At 52.1% G+C, this 17,505-nt stretch overlaps 1 protein-coding gene across 1 annotated transcript in view; it reads left to right on the top strand.

Moving 5' to 3' along the window:
- The window catches only part of COLGALT1 (collagen beta(1-O)galactosyltransferase 1), a 143,021-nt gene that overhangs the window by 79,382 nt on the left and 46,134 nt on the right, over positions 1-17,505 (top strand). Inside the window, exons 4-6 of the mRNA XM_069604006.1 lie at positions 2,607-2,741; positions 3,711-3,915; positions 4,587-4,706. Of these exons, the coding sequence (XP_069460107.1) occupies positions 2,607-2,741; positions 3,711-3,915; positions 4,587-4,706 (460 nt within the window). The remainder of the gene's footprint in view (positions 1-2,606; positions 2,742-3,710; positions 3,916-4,586; positions 4,707-17,505) is intronic.

Below are 17,505 nucleotides of genomic sequence, written 5' to 3'. Positions count from 1 at the left end.
AAAGATTGGATCACACTGCACGCAGAGATGGGAACATGGTGTGATGGTACGGCCCAGGTTTATGGACTTAGGAAGGTAATTGATGTCTAGAGACTAACCATTATTTCGTAACGCTTACTTTCTAGTGCTGGAAGAAACCATAATTACAGTTTAAAGATAACGATGCAGGGGCATTGAGTGGCGGCAATCAGCAGGGGTTGTGCATGGGCGTGGTCGGGCAGCAAGCGCCCTTTTGGACTGGCGTTTCTACCTGCACTGCCCCTATGTGACCTCCAGCGACCCCTGTAGTGTAGCTGCAACTGTTCTGAAATCTCTGAAGGGTTCTGTGTTTTCTGACCCAGTGTACCTGACAAAGGGCCCCAGGCTGGTGGCCCCCTACTCATTATTGCTGCAAATATGCTACTCCATTTTGGGGAGACCAGGTTTTCTCAAGCGTAGGACCTGGTGTGCAGACCTGTCTCTCGTGCCTTTAGGCCTGCCAAGCAGGGGAGTTGCTAGGTCTGGAAAAGACCTGGGGCTACGCTGATGTCGGAACTGTTGGGACTGGGGGCTAGCTAGCCTTTTGGTTGTAGCTCCTGAGATTCTATCCGGGGCTACCACCAAAAGACCAGGGGCTATAGCCCCCCCCCCTAGCAACGCCCCTGCTGCCAAGTGTGTGCACTGGCTCCCAGTAGCTGCAAGGATTAAGTTCCAAACCCTCTGCATTGTGCACAAGGCCTTCTGGGATCTGGGGCCTCAATACCTTCAACTCTCTTCCTAAATATCTTCCCTCTCAAGCTCTTCGCTCATCCGCCTCCAACTCCCTCAGGGTCAGTCGCTTCTCCAAGCAACGAGTTGGTGGCAGATCTCTCTCTTCGGCTGCGGCCTCCCCCTGGAACAGCCTCCCTGAAACTTGAGGAGAACCATCTTCGGTTCCGGAAGCACCTGAAAACCCTCCTCTTTGCTTCCGCTTTCTCTCCCCTTCTCCCCTGCTAAAGTCCTGGCTGTTACTGAGATTGCACTGGTTACCTGGCCACCCATCTGATCTCGGGCCCTAGCCCTGCCAGATGCATGCCTGCACTGCCTCCCTGGCAACCCCTGCACCTGTTTTCTGTATCCCTACAGTCCCCTCACTAGCATCTATGTCTGCACTCACCCTCCACTTGCCACCTGCTGGCCGTTTTATTTATCTTGTTATTCTATTATCCCATGCACTGCACTCCTCCCCTCCCCCCACCCCCTGCACTTTCTTCCTCCTTCCTTTGCACTTGCGCGATCTGAATGACACTTGGCCTAGTAAGATCGTTGTCTGTCTCCCTATGTTCCCCCTTCCTTGTCTCGTCGCTTTGGCACACCTGCGTATAAATGCCATATCATATCACTAGAGAGGAGGCTCTATCCTGACACGTCTTTCCCACAATTTTATTGTAAGTCTAAAACCTTTTTTCCTTAAAATATATACAAAAAAGAAATTCGATACAAAAGTGATGTGTGCCGAACCCCTGTTTTTTTTAAATAAAATAAATCCTTGCCAGTAGTTGTATGTTTGCACTTCGCACTCCCCTTCTGCGCGCCCCCACCCCCTAAATGGAATGGAAACGGTAGCTGGGTTTGTTGGGCGTTAGCGTCCTGATCTTTATTCCTCTTCTTAGAGCGGATTGGCAACAGAAACCGTGACATTGGATGCACAATGTCCATGATCAAGCAATTGTGTAGACTACTTGGAGGCAGGGTGGGTCGGGGCATTAAATTGGCCCACACTTGCAAATGGCAATTCATTCTTTTTGTGACACATTATTGGAGTAGTTCCCAAGGTGGCGGTTTTTGATAAAAATGCGATGCAAATTGTGCATATTAAACAATACGTATTCAGTAACACTGATCAAAACTACTAGCCGCATGGTGAAGTAAGTTATCAAAATGGCCCACATGAGCCAAAAAACTGGCCCACACTAGCGTTTTGTGGTGTTGGTTTGGGCATTGCCCTACAGGACAGTCCGAGTCTGATAAAGGAACCAGAGAAGTTGATTTCTGCAGTTGGTAATGCCGGCCATCATGTTTGCAAGAACTAGAGAATCCAGCGATAATTGTGATCGTGTATGCCTTCAGAGGAACACCCCACCGCCACTCCTTTCACCGCATTTGCTAAGTTTGAAAGATGGGCGTTGATGCTGTGTTTGAGTCAACCTTGTCCAACCCTGATGAATGGCGAAAGCTTCTGCAGTTCAGACCCTGTCCTAAACCAAACCTGCATAACTGCCTCTGCCTGATGTTAAGAAGGCTCCCGTTAGCCTGGTACTTTTGCGCATTTGCAGGTTTTTGATGTCTTAACGGGTAGGTTGCTCTTGCCTGTAGAGATGGTTCATGGTCCCGGTTGCCCCTGGGTCTGGTGAGCTCTATAAATAAAATAAACATAAAATAAATGTATTTATTTCTGGCAGAAGACCGTGAGTCTTCATGTTAAGAAACCCTAAAACTCCCACCTGTGTGCTCCCGGGGACACACGCCTCTCCTCTTCACCGCTTGGTAAAGGTAGGCTGTAGTTCTCATCGGATGTCTCTTCTCTGTATTATAACATGGGTATTAAGACCCAGTCACCTTCTAATTGGTTTCCTGTTATTTTCCAGTTTGTGGATGCAGACAATCTCTTAACGAACCCGAACACTCTGAGCCTCCTCATAGCGGAGAATAAGACCGTGGTTGCCCCCATGTTGGAGTCCAGGGCTGCGTACTCGAACTTCTGGTGTGGGATGACTTCCCAGGTAAGTGGGGGGTGGGGGGGCTCTTCTCACTTTTTTCATTTTTATTTTGTAGATTGCAATTTTTATATTTTATTGATGTCTTGGGCGAGTCTGGGTGCTTTTGAGAATCTTCACACATACTGTGCAGTGCCTATTGCGGACATTAAGTAGACCTAGGGTTTAGCCACAGGGATGACTGGAATCTATACATGGCGGCTTTCCGTTCAGCCTTTCATTTACTAGATAGAATCATTTCTGTCTGTGGATTACAGGTGGTGCAGGTTCTAGCTCCACTCTACCTCTAGCCGTGAAGCTTAGTGCGAGTTCCATCATATCAAGGGGGTGTCCACCACTCCTTAAAGATCACTCCCAAACCCCTCGATTCCCTGTTATGCTTCTCCCCCCCCCCCCCCCCCCCCCCCCCATGCACCCTTTCTGGGAGCCATCTCTGCTTTTAGATTGTTTTTTGGGTCCTAGAATTTTCTTTTTAGAGTTGGTTGTAAAGCAAATGATGCTGTTGTTTGACTCTCCTCTTCTCCGCGGCAACATGTAGGCCGGTCCAGCAGCACCTGTGCAGTGCAGTCTGGGGTGGTGAGAAGCCCCTCCTTGCTTACTATTGGGTGGGTCCAGTGGATCGGCACTGCAGAAGACTTGGAAGTAGGGTGGGGAGCATGTAAATAGGACATTGTGCGGGTCTAGAAAGAAGGCTCCTGGCGCGGTCCCACATGGGGCTGGGTGGTGTGGGCAAGGGTAGTCTATACCGTGCAGGGTTGTTGGTGAGACCTGGTGCTTGGAAACCCGCTTCATAGTCACCGAGTGTTGGGACTCCAGGTGTGATGCCCTAGTGGTTCTTATGCATGGCATTCGCTGTGTTCCTGGGGGACACTGAGCAACTCTACCAGAGGAGAGGTTAGGCACATCATTTGCATAGAATACAGTGAGGGTTTCATTGCTTGAGGGTTGAACTTAAATGGTCTTTTTCTCTTCTAGGGTTACTACAAGCGCACACCCGCCTATATTCCGATCCGGAAGCAGGACCGGCATGGCTGCTTTGCCGTTCCCATGGTCCATTCCACCTTCTTGATTGACCTGCGAAAGGAAGCCTCGCGGGATCTTGCCTTTTACCCTCCACACCCGGACTACACCTGGTCATTCGATGATATCATCGTCTTTGCCTTTTCGTGCAAGCAGGCGGGTAAGGGAACGCGCGATGGGAGGCGGACTTTAGGGCAGGAAGGGAGGGCTAAAAACGGACTCTGCAGATTTGGGGCTGGAGTGGGTTGTGTAGTCTGAATGGAGAAGAAGCTTTGTGTGTGGGGGGGGTAGGACATCTTGAAGGGTGGGTGGAGGAAGATTCCCCCATTCCTCCCCCGCCCCCCCCTCTGTTAATGGGCTGGAAACTGACACTGCTGCTTTGGAGCGGGGGCTGGGAGGAACAGACCTACGCTTCTTGCTCATTGTACAGAGATGGGAGAGCTCGGGGAAAGTCCAGCGGAGTAGGCAAGTGGGACGTAGACGGGTGCTGAGGTGACCATGGCCGGGACTGTGCAATTGGCCTGTGCACCGGGTGGTGGTGGGGAGGGTTTGAAACATGGCCGGTCACTGCCGAGGAAGAATCTGGCCTAGATGACAATCATGTAGCAAGACGATTGCAGAGGGGGTGTGGGGCGCGCAGGAAAGGGGGAGCAGATGGCCGAGATTCTACATACTGTTGTAGACGGCTGGGGGGGGGGGGGTGGTGTGTGTGTGTGTGTGTGTGTGTGTGTGTGTGTGTGTGTGTGTGTATATATATATATATATATACAGCTGGGGATGGGCTATGTCTCGCTCACAGCTGTGCTCCCTCTCTTGTCTTGGATTGTCTAGAAGTGCAGATGTTTGTGTGCAACAAGGAGGTGTACGGGTTCCTGCCGGTGCCGTTGCGAGCCCACAGCAGCCTGCGGGATGAGGTGGACAGCTTCACGCACGTCCTGCTGGAGATCATGGGTGAGTGCTAGTCGCAGGACACTGCCCCCCCCCCCTTCTTCTCCGTGTACATGCTGTGCCAGTGACTTGCAGCGCTGGCTGTCTGTCACTCCCTCAGAAGATCACTACCCCCCCCCCTTTTCTCCCCCCCAGTGTTCTTCCTGGCGCTAAATAGACCACCGTCTATTTCGGCGAGTCTTTATAGCATACGCGCCCCCTCCTCATGCCCGTGCAAATGCATGCAGGTTCTGCCTTGTTCAATATCGCGCCACCTTAGGGGTATGTACCTTTTTGGTTTCTTGCTGAGTTTCCCTCGCTCGCGTTCCAGGGATATGCAGGCCTGGGAAGGTGTCAGTTCTGTCCATGCACCTTTTTTGAGCCAATGGCGTTTCTTTCCTTCCATCCAGGATTGTGAGTGGACCATCTTTGCTCCAGGAAAGTGACATGTCTCTGTAGTTCTTGAAGGCGGGCAGGTCTCAATACGTCTCCCTGATAGTGTGTGCTTTAATTGCGCTGGTGGTGTTTCTTATTTTAAGCTGAGTGTGTGATATGATGAGCCATTCACAACGCGCCTGTACACAAGTGTGTCTAGACTGTGTTTGGAAACAGTCGTGGGGGGGGGGGGGTTTGGAATCCGAGGGTTGTGACCCGTTGCATCTGGTATTTGATTGCTTCCCATCACTCCTACCTCTAGGCCTGCCTCGCGTGTTAATGGCTCCAATCTTGAGAGAGGTTGGGTAGGCCCTTTAGATCAAGGTCCCATTTGAGGAAGGAGTCTGAGGATCATGGAAACGCATGCGTCGGTTGTTGGGTTCTCTGGATTGGCGTGGATACGATTTGCTGGTCCCAGGGGCACAGGCTACTACTGCCATCCTCGTGTCACTATTTCATGGGTTCTTTGTGTCCCACGCTTTTTCACACTGGGCTTCCCCAGCGTTTACTAACTAAAGTTGTCGACCGTTCTGCTTCTAGAATAGAGCCTGACCTGCCCGTTGAGCTGAGTCTCTGGGTTATAACTCGCTTCTTGCCAGTGTGAGGCAATGACCTGGTGCAACCTAGCATCTGGCCATGGACTAGCGATGATGGACTCTTGGCGAGTAAGACATAGTGGGCTGCGTGTAGCTACAGCATTGAAGTGGCGAGTGGCTAGTAGCTTGTACTCTGAAGTTTTGCATCCTGCTTTATGGCTCAAGGGGTCAGGGGGATTGGGTACCAGGGATGTGCCCACCCACTGGGTGAAGCGATACCTGAACTAGACTTACTTGGGATTCCTCAGAAGGCCTCTTATGCACCATTTCCTTTTTGGTCTTCTGGCTCCCTAACTTCTGGGTCCCCTAAACGGTTTGCTGGTTTTCCTGATTTTAAACTTTACTTTATTGGCCAGCGGAACCGTATTGTCCCCCTGACCCTCGTATTCTGGTGTGCTGCCCTTAGCATCTCAAAAGGCTTCCAGGGTTCCCCACTTTGTTTCCCAGGATGACAGCCATCCTGAAAGTGTTTTGTGGAGGTTATTGTGGTTTCGGTTTTGGTACACCAGTGGTGTATCCACATTTACTGCATTAGTACCTCGATGCACCTAGATAGTAGCCATTGCAGGACTAATGTATGTTCTAGGCCATGCTCCTCTCTTCCTCTCTAACCCTTTCTCTATGTAGCCCATGAGGCTCTGCCAAGCTGCAGCTTGGCTAATGTGGGCTTTTTCTGAGCCCTCTGAGGCTCCCTCGGTTGTAGTTTAAAATGTTCTAGACGGGTATAAAGTCCTCTAGACTGCCCATTCTTCATCCAGTGGGGCGTGGTGGATTTTATGGCCAGCACTTTCTTTTTTTTTTTTGCTGGCCACCAAAACCTTTGTGTGCCCACCTGGGATGTGATTGGTGGGCTATCTTAAGCCAGCCCCTGGGTGAAAAATAAGTGGAGGCCTTATGCATTCCTCTGGTATGTGCTGCAACTCCTGGAAGATTGCATCTGAAGATGGGCTGCTACTGGGACCATCGGTGTGGCCTTACTGGCGTCCCCCTGGGTAATTTGCACCATTCTTCCTCCATACTGCTGCAATCCCATCTGGGCTCTTCCTTTGCGTCCTGCTGTTCCTTCAGCTAGCAGGTTTTTGTGGTACATCTTCCTGGTCGCCATTGCTACCTCCCTGGCAAATCATTCTGCTCAACGTGCCTTAAGGTGGGAGATCTTCCTGGTGGCTCTGTTTTTGTGAATGTTCTGGCTTTCCTCCTTTAGTTGCCTCATTTGTGGGATTTTTGTCTGCGTCTCTGCTGCTTCTTGCTGCTCCACGAGCTGTGCTTGGACCTTGGTTGCGTTCTTGTGCACTCTTGTTGCCGTATTCATAGCTGTTGAGTTTTTGGTTTCGTTGGTTGGCCTCCCAGGTGTCCTGTTTATTGCTCCTTCGGTCGTCTGGATACTTGCTGGGTCGTGGTTTTTAGTCTCCTCTACGGAGACCTCAACCACAGATTTCCTGACACCGAAACTACACGCCGCGTCCAACTCTGTGAGTACTTGTCCCTGGGGTCCTGGTCGGGTATTTGGTTCCATTCGCAGCGATCTCCTGGTTCCTGGAGTAGTGTGGGTTAACAGGCCCACTTCCTGCTAAGTCTGTGGCTTTGAGCCCCCTCTTCTGGAACGGAACCTTTGGCGGGTCCCTCTGGATGGTTGCTCCTTCTGCTGAACCTGTGGGGCAGAAGGAGAGCGCATCTACGTTTCCCCAGAGCCAGGACAATGGCCGACCTATTGGATTTGGCCCAATACAGGAGAATGTTTGGAAACTCTTTAAACTCCTTCAACGTGACTTGCTAAAGTACTTGCCTGAATAAAGCCCTTTATCCCAGTTCCCAGGTAGGACACTGTAGTTTAGAGCACAGTCTTATCATTTCAGAATATTGCATTGATTTTATAGCATTTAGTGTAATCTCTGCCGTCCACTCAGTATATACAGTATATAGGTGCCACAGTAAACACTGTTTTTATTTACTTGGGGGAAGCCGACTGTGAGCTATGCAGTGTTGCAGGTCTAAGTGGAGACACTGTGTTAGGGTTCGTTTGGGGCCTGTGTCCTCCTTTTTAGGACTGGCCCATATGCCTAGTCTTCAGCGATTCCTTTGCTCTTGCATAGAGTATGTCCTTGAATGAAGTAGCATCAGTGCCTTGTCCCTTTACTGCTGTTTTTCTGTATGCCTACTTTATTTATTTGACATTTGTAGAGCGCTCCGAGTCCCACGGGCATCAGTGTGCTTGTTACATTTATAGACATAACAAAGCAGACGGTCACATTACATTTCATATGTCACATGTTATTGGTATGTTTGCTAGTACGTACGCATCTGTGTTGTTAACTTAAATGCAAAACTAAAGGTATTAGCATAGTTGTCCTAATGCCAACTCGAGCGACTCCCATTTGACCTAATTCGGTAGGTCAAATGGTATACTTTAAAAAATAGTTGTGGGTCAAGGGAATAGGTTGAGGTTTAGGGAGGGGGGGCTGCAGGACGGTGAGGAGGTATCCGGGGGATCACCCGCTGCAGTTGGTCGAAGAAAATTAGGTCAAAATAATTTGGTCAAATGGTCAGTAGGTCAAGTTTTTTTTAGATCAAACAACCCATATCCAAACTAAATACATATATTTTTCCAGTATAATCCTGTTTGGTGTAATTTTTTAGCTATGTGGAAAATCCTAATGTTCTCAACGAGGCTCGGTGTGTCAGGCCTCCTAAGATCAAGGCTGCGTGTAGCGCAGCCATACCTCAGCCAGAGAGTTTGGAAGAGCAATCTTGTTGCTCCTCGAAAAAGCAGTCCCCCGCCCCAAAGTAGATACGGAGGCAGCTCCGAGTTTAATGGGCAACTTTTATGATCCAGAAGAGACGGCCACATGGACGTTCCTCTGAGTTGGCAGTCGGTTTGCCACACCACTCCAAGACTAGACTGTATTCTGTGGACATTCTCTTATAGGGGACATGTGAAAAATGTGTACTGTACCGGTTACCCGCCCCGGTCACCTTCCAGGCTGCTCTGCCACAATTCCACTTGGAGACCCTGATTACCCGGGTTAGAAAGACCTACCGCACAGGGACCTGACCACATGTCCTGAAAACATTAGGACACAAATGTGAAGGCAGCAAAACAAATCAGAAAATCGGGACACAAAAGCAACGCCGTTTATGGAATGCACTAGTTGTTCAAAGCAGACCTGAGCCACTTGCCAAAAACGCCCCAAATGTGTTTTCCTGTGGGCAGGTGGTGTGTGGCGCCTCCTAATGAGGAAAAGGTCCCTTTACACAGGGTGGAATGAAGGGCGGGCGGCGTCCTCTTGCCTTTGAGGCCTGGACTTTAGCTCTTTGGCCTAAGCAAAGGAATTCTATTCACATCATGGAAGCAGTCCGCTGGCTTATGGGGGGTGCTGCCTTTGGGATGTTGTTCTGCTGCATTATGTTGTCTTGGGTCAAGCGATGGCGCGCTTTTTGCTGCGCGGCTCGCTTTGCTCTGCTTTCACACATTAAGTCCTTGGCTATCGATATGCTACAGTCCCTTCGTATTCAATGTTTGTTAGGATCTGTGTTTTGTTCCCAAATTTAAATGCACGTTTACCTGAATCTATGCTTTTGATCTACACTTTCCTTCTGCTCTAGGTGTGAATTGTTTTCTCCTTACCCCCCCTCCCCCACCCCGACACTTTTGAGCGGCACACACTCTATGAAGAGGGTCATAACGCCCAAAGTCGACTTGCAGATGTAATCTGGTAGCCAGACCCCACATCCCCGTTTGAAGAAAAGAGCTGCATTCTGCCCCCTATTAACAGGACACGGAACTGCAGCCCAGGCTGGGAAAGCTGGGCAAGGGTGGATTATGCAGATTAACTCCCAGGGCAACTGGGAGGATTCCTGCCCCCCCCCCCCCCCCCAACACTCCTACTAACGGGCCTCAAGAACTTGACGTTTTCTCCAGGCCTTTTATCCCGGAGGAGCCAGGGGTCAAACCCCACCCTCGCTGAAACATGCCCGTGCTTCCGTCGATCTTAGTAGAACCTGGCTGGTCGTGGCCATTCGGGGGGGCCTAAGGGGGCACGTGGAATGGGTACACCTCTGTGTTCTTGGGCACTGTTTCAATATGCCCAGGCTCTCATTGGCTCTCTGGCCCCATAGAAAGCTAAACTCTGACAATCGCTGAACCAAAGACTCTGCTCAGGGTCTGAAATGCCAGGTCTAGGGCTCCGAGACTGCGCGGTGCTGGCTTCATGCAGTATCAAATCTGTATAACAATGGACACACAACTCCTTTTCCAGGAAGTTGCAAACATGGCAAATCTGCATTTGTGACCTACAACCTATTCGAAATATTACTTGAGGGGTTCTCTGGTATACAAGCTGCCAAGGTCCACATTTCTTTTGCCTCTGGACCTGTTGGAGCACGTTCACCGTTGATTTGTGCCCCTTCTCTGCACTCTGGCCAGCTGCGGGGGTTGGGAGGGGCTGGGGGGCGCATCGGTGCTGATCTTTGGGTGCACTACATTTGTTGGCATGTGACCAGATGGCAGCCTTCCCTGCTCCTCAGTCCTGTGAAGTGGCCTCACAGTAGCGTAAAGCGCTGTACAATGTGTGGCGTAGCCTCAGTGTACCACTCTAAGCATAGTAGAGCATGGGCGAAGGGTGCCCGTATGCCACTGCATACAGAAGGACGCACATCTGACCTTTTCTTCCCACCTAGCCCGTTTGCTTGCACAGCACCTCCTCCTTCCACAGTCTGCGCAGGGAGATCAGGCAATATGTACTCGGTGTAGAAGGCTACTGACAGAGCCTTCCAAGAAAGCAGCACCCTTATCACCATGAACAAAAGTACAATCTGAACAGACTGTTAACCTTTCTGACATGCCTTTTAAGTTTGGCTACTAGGTGTCGCTTGCGCCACCTATAACCCGAAATTATGATATCAGATGGGGAGAAATGGCACATGAGAAGACACACTTGTTGGTATTGTTTAGTTATTTTCCCACACATTGACTGCACATGGCCATGCTAATCCTTATGGCGATTCTCACACAGTTTCTGTCCTTCGCTGCCCCTCCCTGTGGGAAGTCTTTGAACTGGCTTTAATCTAGCCTTACCATCAAGCGTTGCACTAGAAGTGCCTGCCAGTGTTTTTTTACAGAGCAGTCTCTTCTGAGAGTTAATGACTTAATTAGACACCACAACTGGTGTAAAAATGTCTTAACAAGGTCTGCCTGCAGCCACTCTATTTATAAGCACTATGCGCCCTTCACTAAAGTCCTATTCAAACAAGCATTGGCCAAGTGAACATTTTTGCCTTGTGTATAAATATTAGGCATTTGCCAGGCACTGTTTATTAGATGCCCAGGTACTCGCACCATTTTGCACATGCTACCATCCATGACCAGTTAATACCACTGTGGCTGTGAATGTCAAGGGTCTGTCCCATGCCTACACAAATGCCCAAACGGTTGACCTTGCCAATGCCTGTTAATGTCGCGGTTTGACCATTACATTCCCCGATCTTCCATTACCAACATTATTCACCTCTATGCAGTCTATTGATACCGAATAGCAAGCAAACGATTTCACGAGCACACACTCGAGCCCCTTGTACATCCAACATTACATTCTCTAGAACTTCACAACACGTATGCACCCTTTCCCTTCTGCAGCACTGTGGTCCACATACCAGTACTGGCATGCATCCACTCCCCCCCCCCCCCCCCGCATCTCTCCATACCTATGTTCGTAGCATCCATGTCCCTCTTTCTCATCGTCCACTCACTCGAACGGCTAAACCAGAGTTGGAGTGCCACAGAGCTTGCGAAGGACTAGATCTCAAGATGGCGGCCGAGACCACACGCTGAGGAGGAGAGAAATCACAGAGCCTGCCTGGGGATATCCGAGTCCAGAGGCAGTGAATGATTGAAGCCAGAAAGCCTGTTAATGACTATATCCCAAAAATATATAGCTAGAAGGGGAAAGACTTCTGCAAATCCGACTCGGTCACAGCCCCAAAAGGGACCGCCCAGCAGTCCAACCCAAACTGCTTGGTCACATCCCTTCTGCACGAGACCGCAATCGACCCAGATGTATTTAGCCCACATTTGGCATCAGTGAGGTACCATGGGTTTCTGGCTACCGCAGGCTTGAGACCCACGTCTTGGCATTCCTACCCTACTCTGGATGACTCCTGATGGTTGGAAGATTATGGATTCATGTTGAGCCTGGGCGCAAGCTTCCCGTGCCTAGAACCCCAGGCTACCCCTCATTGACGGGCCAGTGAGGCCGACGCATGTCTGGGACTGGAAGGAACGGGACCCGACTGGGGATGTACCAACTGGGACGGGCCCAGTCTCATCTGCATATGGCCTGTCCCCCTCAGCTTCTGTAATGGCATGGCAGGCTGGAAAGAGACGGTCTGGAGGGTTGCCCAGGGCGATGTCAGAAGTTAGGATTAATCAAAACCTTCCAGCCATAGCTTTATTTCATTGTAACCAAATCTTCCGAATGTTTCCCGACTCCATCCTTGGAACGGGTCCAATTCCCCGGACGACCTGAGCTTACAGTGACGCAGTGATGTTTAGTCTTCCGGTCTCTTCCCTGTGCAGGCCCCCCCTCCCCCAACCATGCCACGCCATGGGAAAGGTGAACACTATCTCTTTGTAGCGGCCTCGGGCAGCCACAAACGCACAAGGCTGCTTTTTACTGCTAATCCCACCTGACGAGGGTCATTTGGCAATTAAAGCAGTGGGTGAGGTGTGCTCGCCCTTAAAGGGGCCGTCTGGTGACCGCGAGCCGCATGGCACTGCAGCGTCACACTGACCAGAGGCTGTTCTAATTCAGTATTCAGAGGGAATGGTTCAGACTGCTTCCTGTTTTTAAAATGTGTTCTGTGTACACTGCTCTCCTCTGCCTCAAGGGTCCATACACACTATACTCCTGTCCAGTTTTTCTCGCGTTTGAGACACTAGCAGCATTTGTGCTTCTGCAAAAAATGGAGTAGTTGTCATTGCATGTGGGATAATCCTCGTGCCCTGTCCTTTAGTTTGGCATGAAGACTGGGGGGCATTAACTGCCCTTATTGATGTTAAAGCTCAAGGAAACGTATCTTACCCGAATTTCTCCTGCACTGAAAACTCGGCTCTTTACAGAAAAATGTGTAATTAAAAACAGATTTGGGGGGGATGGGATTACGATTGGCAGTGCCCTGGCATTACGTTGTGGGGTGGTATAAGAGTGGGGGTGGGGGTGGGGGGGCTCGACAAATCGTTGGCAGTCCAATCTTGGGTGGGGTGCCGTGGAAGCAGTTGGTTGACCTAAAGGAGGGGCTAGTTTTTTTTCCCATCGTTGATAGGAGAAAAGTGTGGGAAATGCAGACCTGTCGAAGGTGGAGTCTCTGGTCTCACTTTATGGCTTTTGCTGCGTGGTCTGGTGCCAGTGCAGCTGCTGCCAGCTGGACACTCCTCTATGCAGTGAGGCTTATATCTTGATATATGCGAGCCATTACAAGGCGACGTCATTGGCCTCGTTCCATAAGCAATCAAATCTACTTCCTCCTATTGGAGGGGCTATAACCACGGCAGCCAACCACTGCTTCAGAGCTCCAGACATGTCCATCGCTAGCGCTGGGAACCATGGCTGCCAGCCACTGCTTCATAGCTCCAGACCTGCTGATCTCGCTCTCTGGGCCTGGGAACCACGGCTTCCAACCACTGCTTCAGAGCTCCAGACATGTCCATCGCTAGCGCTGGGAACCATGGCTGCCAGCCACTGCTTCATAGCTCCAGACCTGCTGAAATCGCTCTCTGGGCCTGGGAACCACGGCTTCCAACCATTGCTTCAGACTTCTCTCTGGGCCTGGGAACCACGGCAGCCAACCACTGCTTCAGAGCTCCAGACCTGCTGATCTCGCTCTCTGGGCCTGGGAACCACGGCAGCCAGCCACTGCTTCATAGCTCCAGACCTGCTGATCTCGCTCTCTGGGCCTGGGAACCACGGCTTCCAACCACTGCTTCAGAGCTCCAGACATGTCCATCGCTAGCGCTGGGAACCATGGCTGCCAACTACTGCTTCAGAGCTCCAGGCCTGCTGATCTCGCTCTCTGGGCCTGGGAACCACGGCAGCCAACCACTGCTTCAGAGCTCCAGACCTGCTGATCTCGCTCTCTGGGCCTGGAAACCATGGCAGCCAACCACTGCTTCAGAGCTCCAGACCTGCTGATCTCGCTCTCTGGGCCTGGAAACCACGGCAGCCAACCACTGCTTCAGAGCTCCAGGCCTGCTGATCTCGCTCTCTGGGCTTGGGAACCACGGCTTCCAACCATTGCTTCAGACTTCTCTCTGGGCCTGGGAACCACGGCAGCCAACCACTGCTTCAGAGCTCCAGACATGTCCATCGCTAGCGCTGGGAACCATGGCTGCCAACCACTGCTTCAGAGCTCCAGGCCTGCTGATCTCGCTCTCTGGGCTTGGGAACCACGGCTTCCAACCATTGCTTCAGACTTCTCTCTGGGCCTGGGAACCACGGCAGCCAACCACTGCTTCAGAGCTCCAGACATGTCCATCGCTAGCGCTGGGAACCATGGCTGCCAACCACTGCTTCAGAGCTCCAGACCTGCTGATCTCGCTCTCTGGGCCTGGGAACCACGGCTTCCAACCATTGCTTCAGACTTCTCTCTGGGCCTGGGAACCACGGCAGCCAACCACTGCTTCAGAGCTCCAGACATGTCCATCGCTAGCGCTGGGAACCATGGCTGCCAACCACTGCTTCAGAGCTCCAGACCTGCTGATCTCGCTCTCTGGGCCTGGGAACCACGGCTTCCAACCATTGCTTCAGACTTCTCTCTGGGCCTGGGAACCACGGCAGCCAACCACTGCTTCAGAGCTCCAGACATGTCCATCGCTAGCGCTGGGAACCATGGCTGCCAACCACTGCTTCAGAGCTCCAGACCTGCTGATCTTGCTCTCTGGGCCTGGGAACCACGGCTTCCAACCATTGCTTCAGACTTCTCTCTGGGCCTAGGAACCACGGCAGCCAACCACTGCTTCAGAGCTCCAGACATGTCCATCGCTAGCGCTGGGAACCATGGCTGCCAACCACTGCTTCAGAGCTCCAGGCCTGCTGATCTCGCTCTCTAGGCCTGGGAACCACGGCAGCCAACCACTGCTTCAGAGCTCCAGGCCTGCTGATCTCGTTCTCTGGGCCTGGGAACCACGGCAGCCAACCACTGCTTCAGAGCTCCAGGCCTGCTGATCTCGCTCTCTGGGCCTGGAAACCACGGCAGCCAACCACTGCTTCAGAGCTCCAGGCCTGCTGATCTCGCTCTCTGGGCCTGGAAACCACGGCAGCCAACCACTGCTTCAGAGCTCCAGACCTGCTGATCTCGCTCTCTGGGCTTGGGAACCACGGCAGCCAACCACTGCTTCAGAGCTCCAGGCCTGCTGATCTCGCTCTCTGGGCCTGGAAACCACGGCAGCCAACCACTGCTTCAGAGCTCCAGGCCTGCTGATCTCGCTCTCTGGGCCTGGAAACCACGGCAGCCAACCACTGCTTCGGAGCTCCAGGCCTGCTGATCTCGCTCTCTGGGCCTGGAAACCACGGCTTCTAACCACTGCTTCGGAGCTCCAGGCCTGCTGATCTCGCTCTCTGGGCCTGGGAACCACGGCAGCCAACCACTGCTTCGGAGCTCCAGGCCTGCTGATCTCGCTCTCTGGGCCTGGGAACCACGGCGGCCAACCACTGCTTCGGAGCTCCAGGCCTGCTGATCTCGCTCTCTGGGCTTGGGAACCACGGCAGCCAACCACTGCTTCGGAGCTCCAGACCTGCTGATCTCGCTCTCTGGGCTTGGGAACCACGGCTTCTAACCACTGCTTCAGAGCTCCAGACCTGCTGATCTCACTCTCTAGGCCTGGGAACCATGGCAGCCGACCACTGCTTCAGATATCCAGACCTGCTGATCTCGCTCTCTGGGCCTAGGAATCACGGCTGCCAACCACTGCTTCAGATGATCTCGCTCTCTGGGCTTGGGAACCACGGCAGCCAACCACTGCTTCGGAGCTCCAGACCTGCTGATCTCGCTCTCTCGGCTTGGGAACCACGGCAGCCAACCACTGCTTCGGAGCTCCAGGCCTGCTGATCTCGCTCTCTCGGCTTGGAAACCACGGCAGCCAACCACTGCTTCGGAGCTACAGGCCTGCTGATCTCGCTCTCTAGGCCTGGGAACCACGGCAGCCAACCACTGCTTCGGTGCTCCAGGCCTGCTGATCTCGCTCTCTGGGCTTGGGAACCACGGCAGCCAACCACTGCTTCGGAGCTCCAGGCCTGCTGATCTCGCTCTCTAGGCCTGGGAACCACGGCAGCCAACCACTGCTTCAGAGCTCCAGGCCTGCTGATCTCGCTCTCTGGGCCTGGGAACCATGGCTGCCAACCACTGCTTCAAGGCTCCAGACCTGCTGATCTCGCTCTCTGGGCCTGGGAACCACGGCTGCCAACCACTGCTTCAGAGCTCCAGACCTGCTGAAATCGCTCTCTGGGCCTGGAAACCACGGCTGCCAACCACTGCTTCAGAGCTCCAGACCTGCTGATCTCGCTCTCTGGGCCTGGGAACCACGGCTGCCAACCACTGCTTCAGAGCTCCAGACCTGCTGAAATCGCTCTCTGGGCCTGGAAACCACGGCTGCCAACCACTGCTTCAGAGCTCCAGACCTGCTGATCTCGCTCTCTGGGCCTGGGAACCACGGCTTCCAACCATTGCTTCAGACTTCTCTCTGGGGCTGGGAACCACGGCTGCCAGCCACCGCTTCAGAGCCCCAGACATGCCAATCTCTCTCTGGGACTGTGACCCACGGTTGCCAGACGCTGCGTGAGCTACAGACATGCCGATCTCCCTCTCTGGGACTGTGAACCACGGTTGCTAGATGCTGCTTGAGCTACAGACATGCCGATCTCTCTCTCTGGGACTGTGAACCACAGTTGCGAGACGCAGCTTGAGCTACAGACATGCCGATCTCTCTCTCTCTGGGACTGTGAACCACGGTTGCCAGACGCTGCTTGAGCTACAGACATGTCCATCTCTCTGGGGCTGTGAACCACGGTTGCCAGACGCTGCTTCAGAGCGCCAGACATGCCGATCTCTCTCTCTCTCTCTCTCTCTCTCTCTCTCTCTCTCTCTCTCTGGGGCTGGGAACCCCCAGCAGTACCAATATGTAACCACCGTACGAGCACAAGTTAATTTGACACCGACATCTATCACTGGAGCTCTAGGGGATACACGATCTAGAACTGTAGACTACCACCACTGCTCAATAACGGGGCGCCCTTCTGATATCCCCCTATCATCGTGAACATCTCTTAATATGAAATACTTATTACAATACTGTTGTTCTTCACTGGGAAGAAGTAGCATGTCCTCGATCATTCAATTAAAAATAAGTCTTCCTTTGACATGTTTCTCTGCAACTTTGAGGACGTTTTAAAAGCCATGAGCTATTGTATTGTGATCGACCGGTCACTTGGAAGAACATGCGATAACCTGCTTGCAGCAGCACTTGATCCCACTGAATTTTATCCACTCTGGCCGGAGCCTGCTTCGAAAATAGGTACTCTGGCCCCCTGCCAAATCATATGCCTCTACCCCTTGATCTGAACATCATTCCTTGATGGAGACGGCAACCATTGACGTCAAGTTTACTTGCTAAATATTTCTTCGCTACATTTGGAAAGACTCTTGGATGTCAGTAAGCCTTTGCAAGCATTTCTACTTGGACACACGTTCGATGACCAATGCTAGACTTAGTTAGACTGTCCTATAGAATGTTTTCTCAAGCATAG

This window comes from Ambystoma mexicanum, chromosome 3q (genome assembly GCF_040938575.1).
Source record: "Ambystoma mexicanum isolate Mex_15411 chromosome 3q, UKY_AmexF1_1, whole genome shotgun sequence".
Taxonomy (NCBI): Eukaryota; Metazoa; Chordata; class Amphibia; order Caudata; family Ambystomatidae; genus Ambystoma; species Ambystoma mexicanum.
Note: the sequence above shows the minus strand (reverse complement) of the source record. Positions and strands in the feature narration are given on the sequence as shown.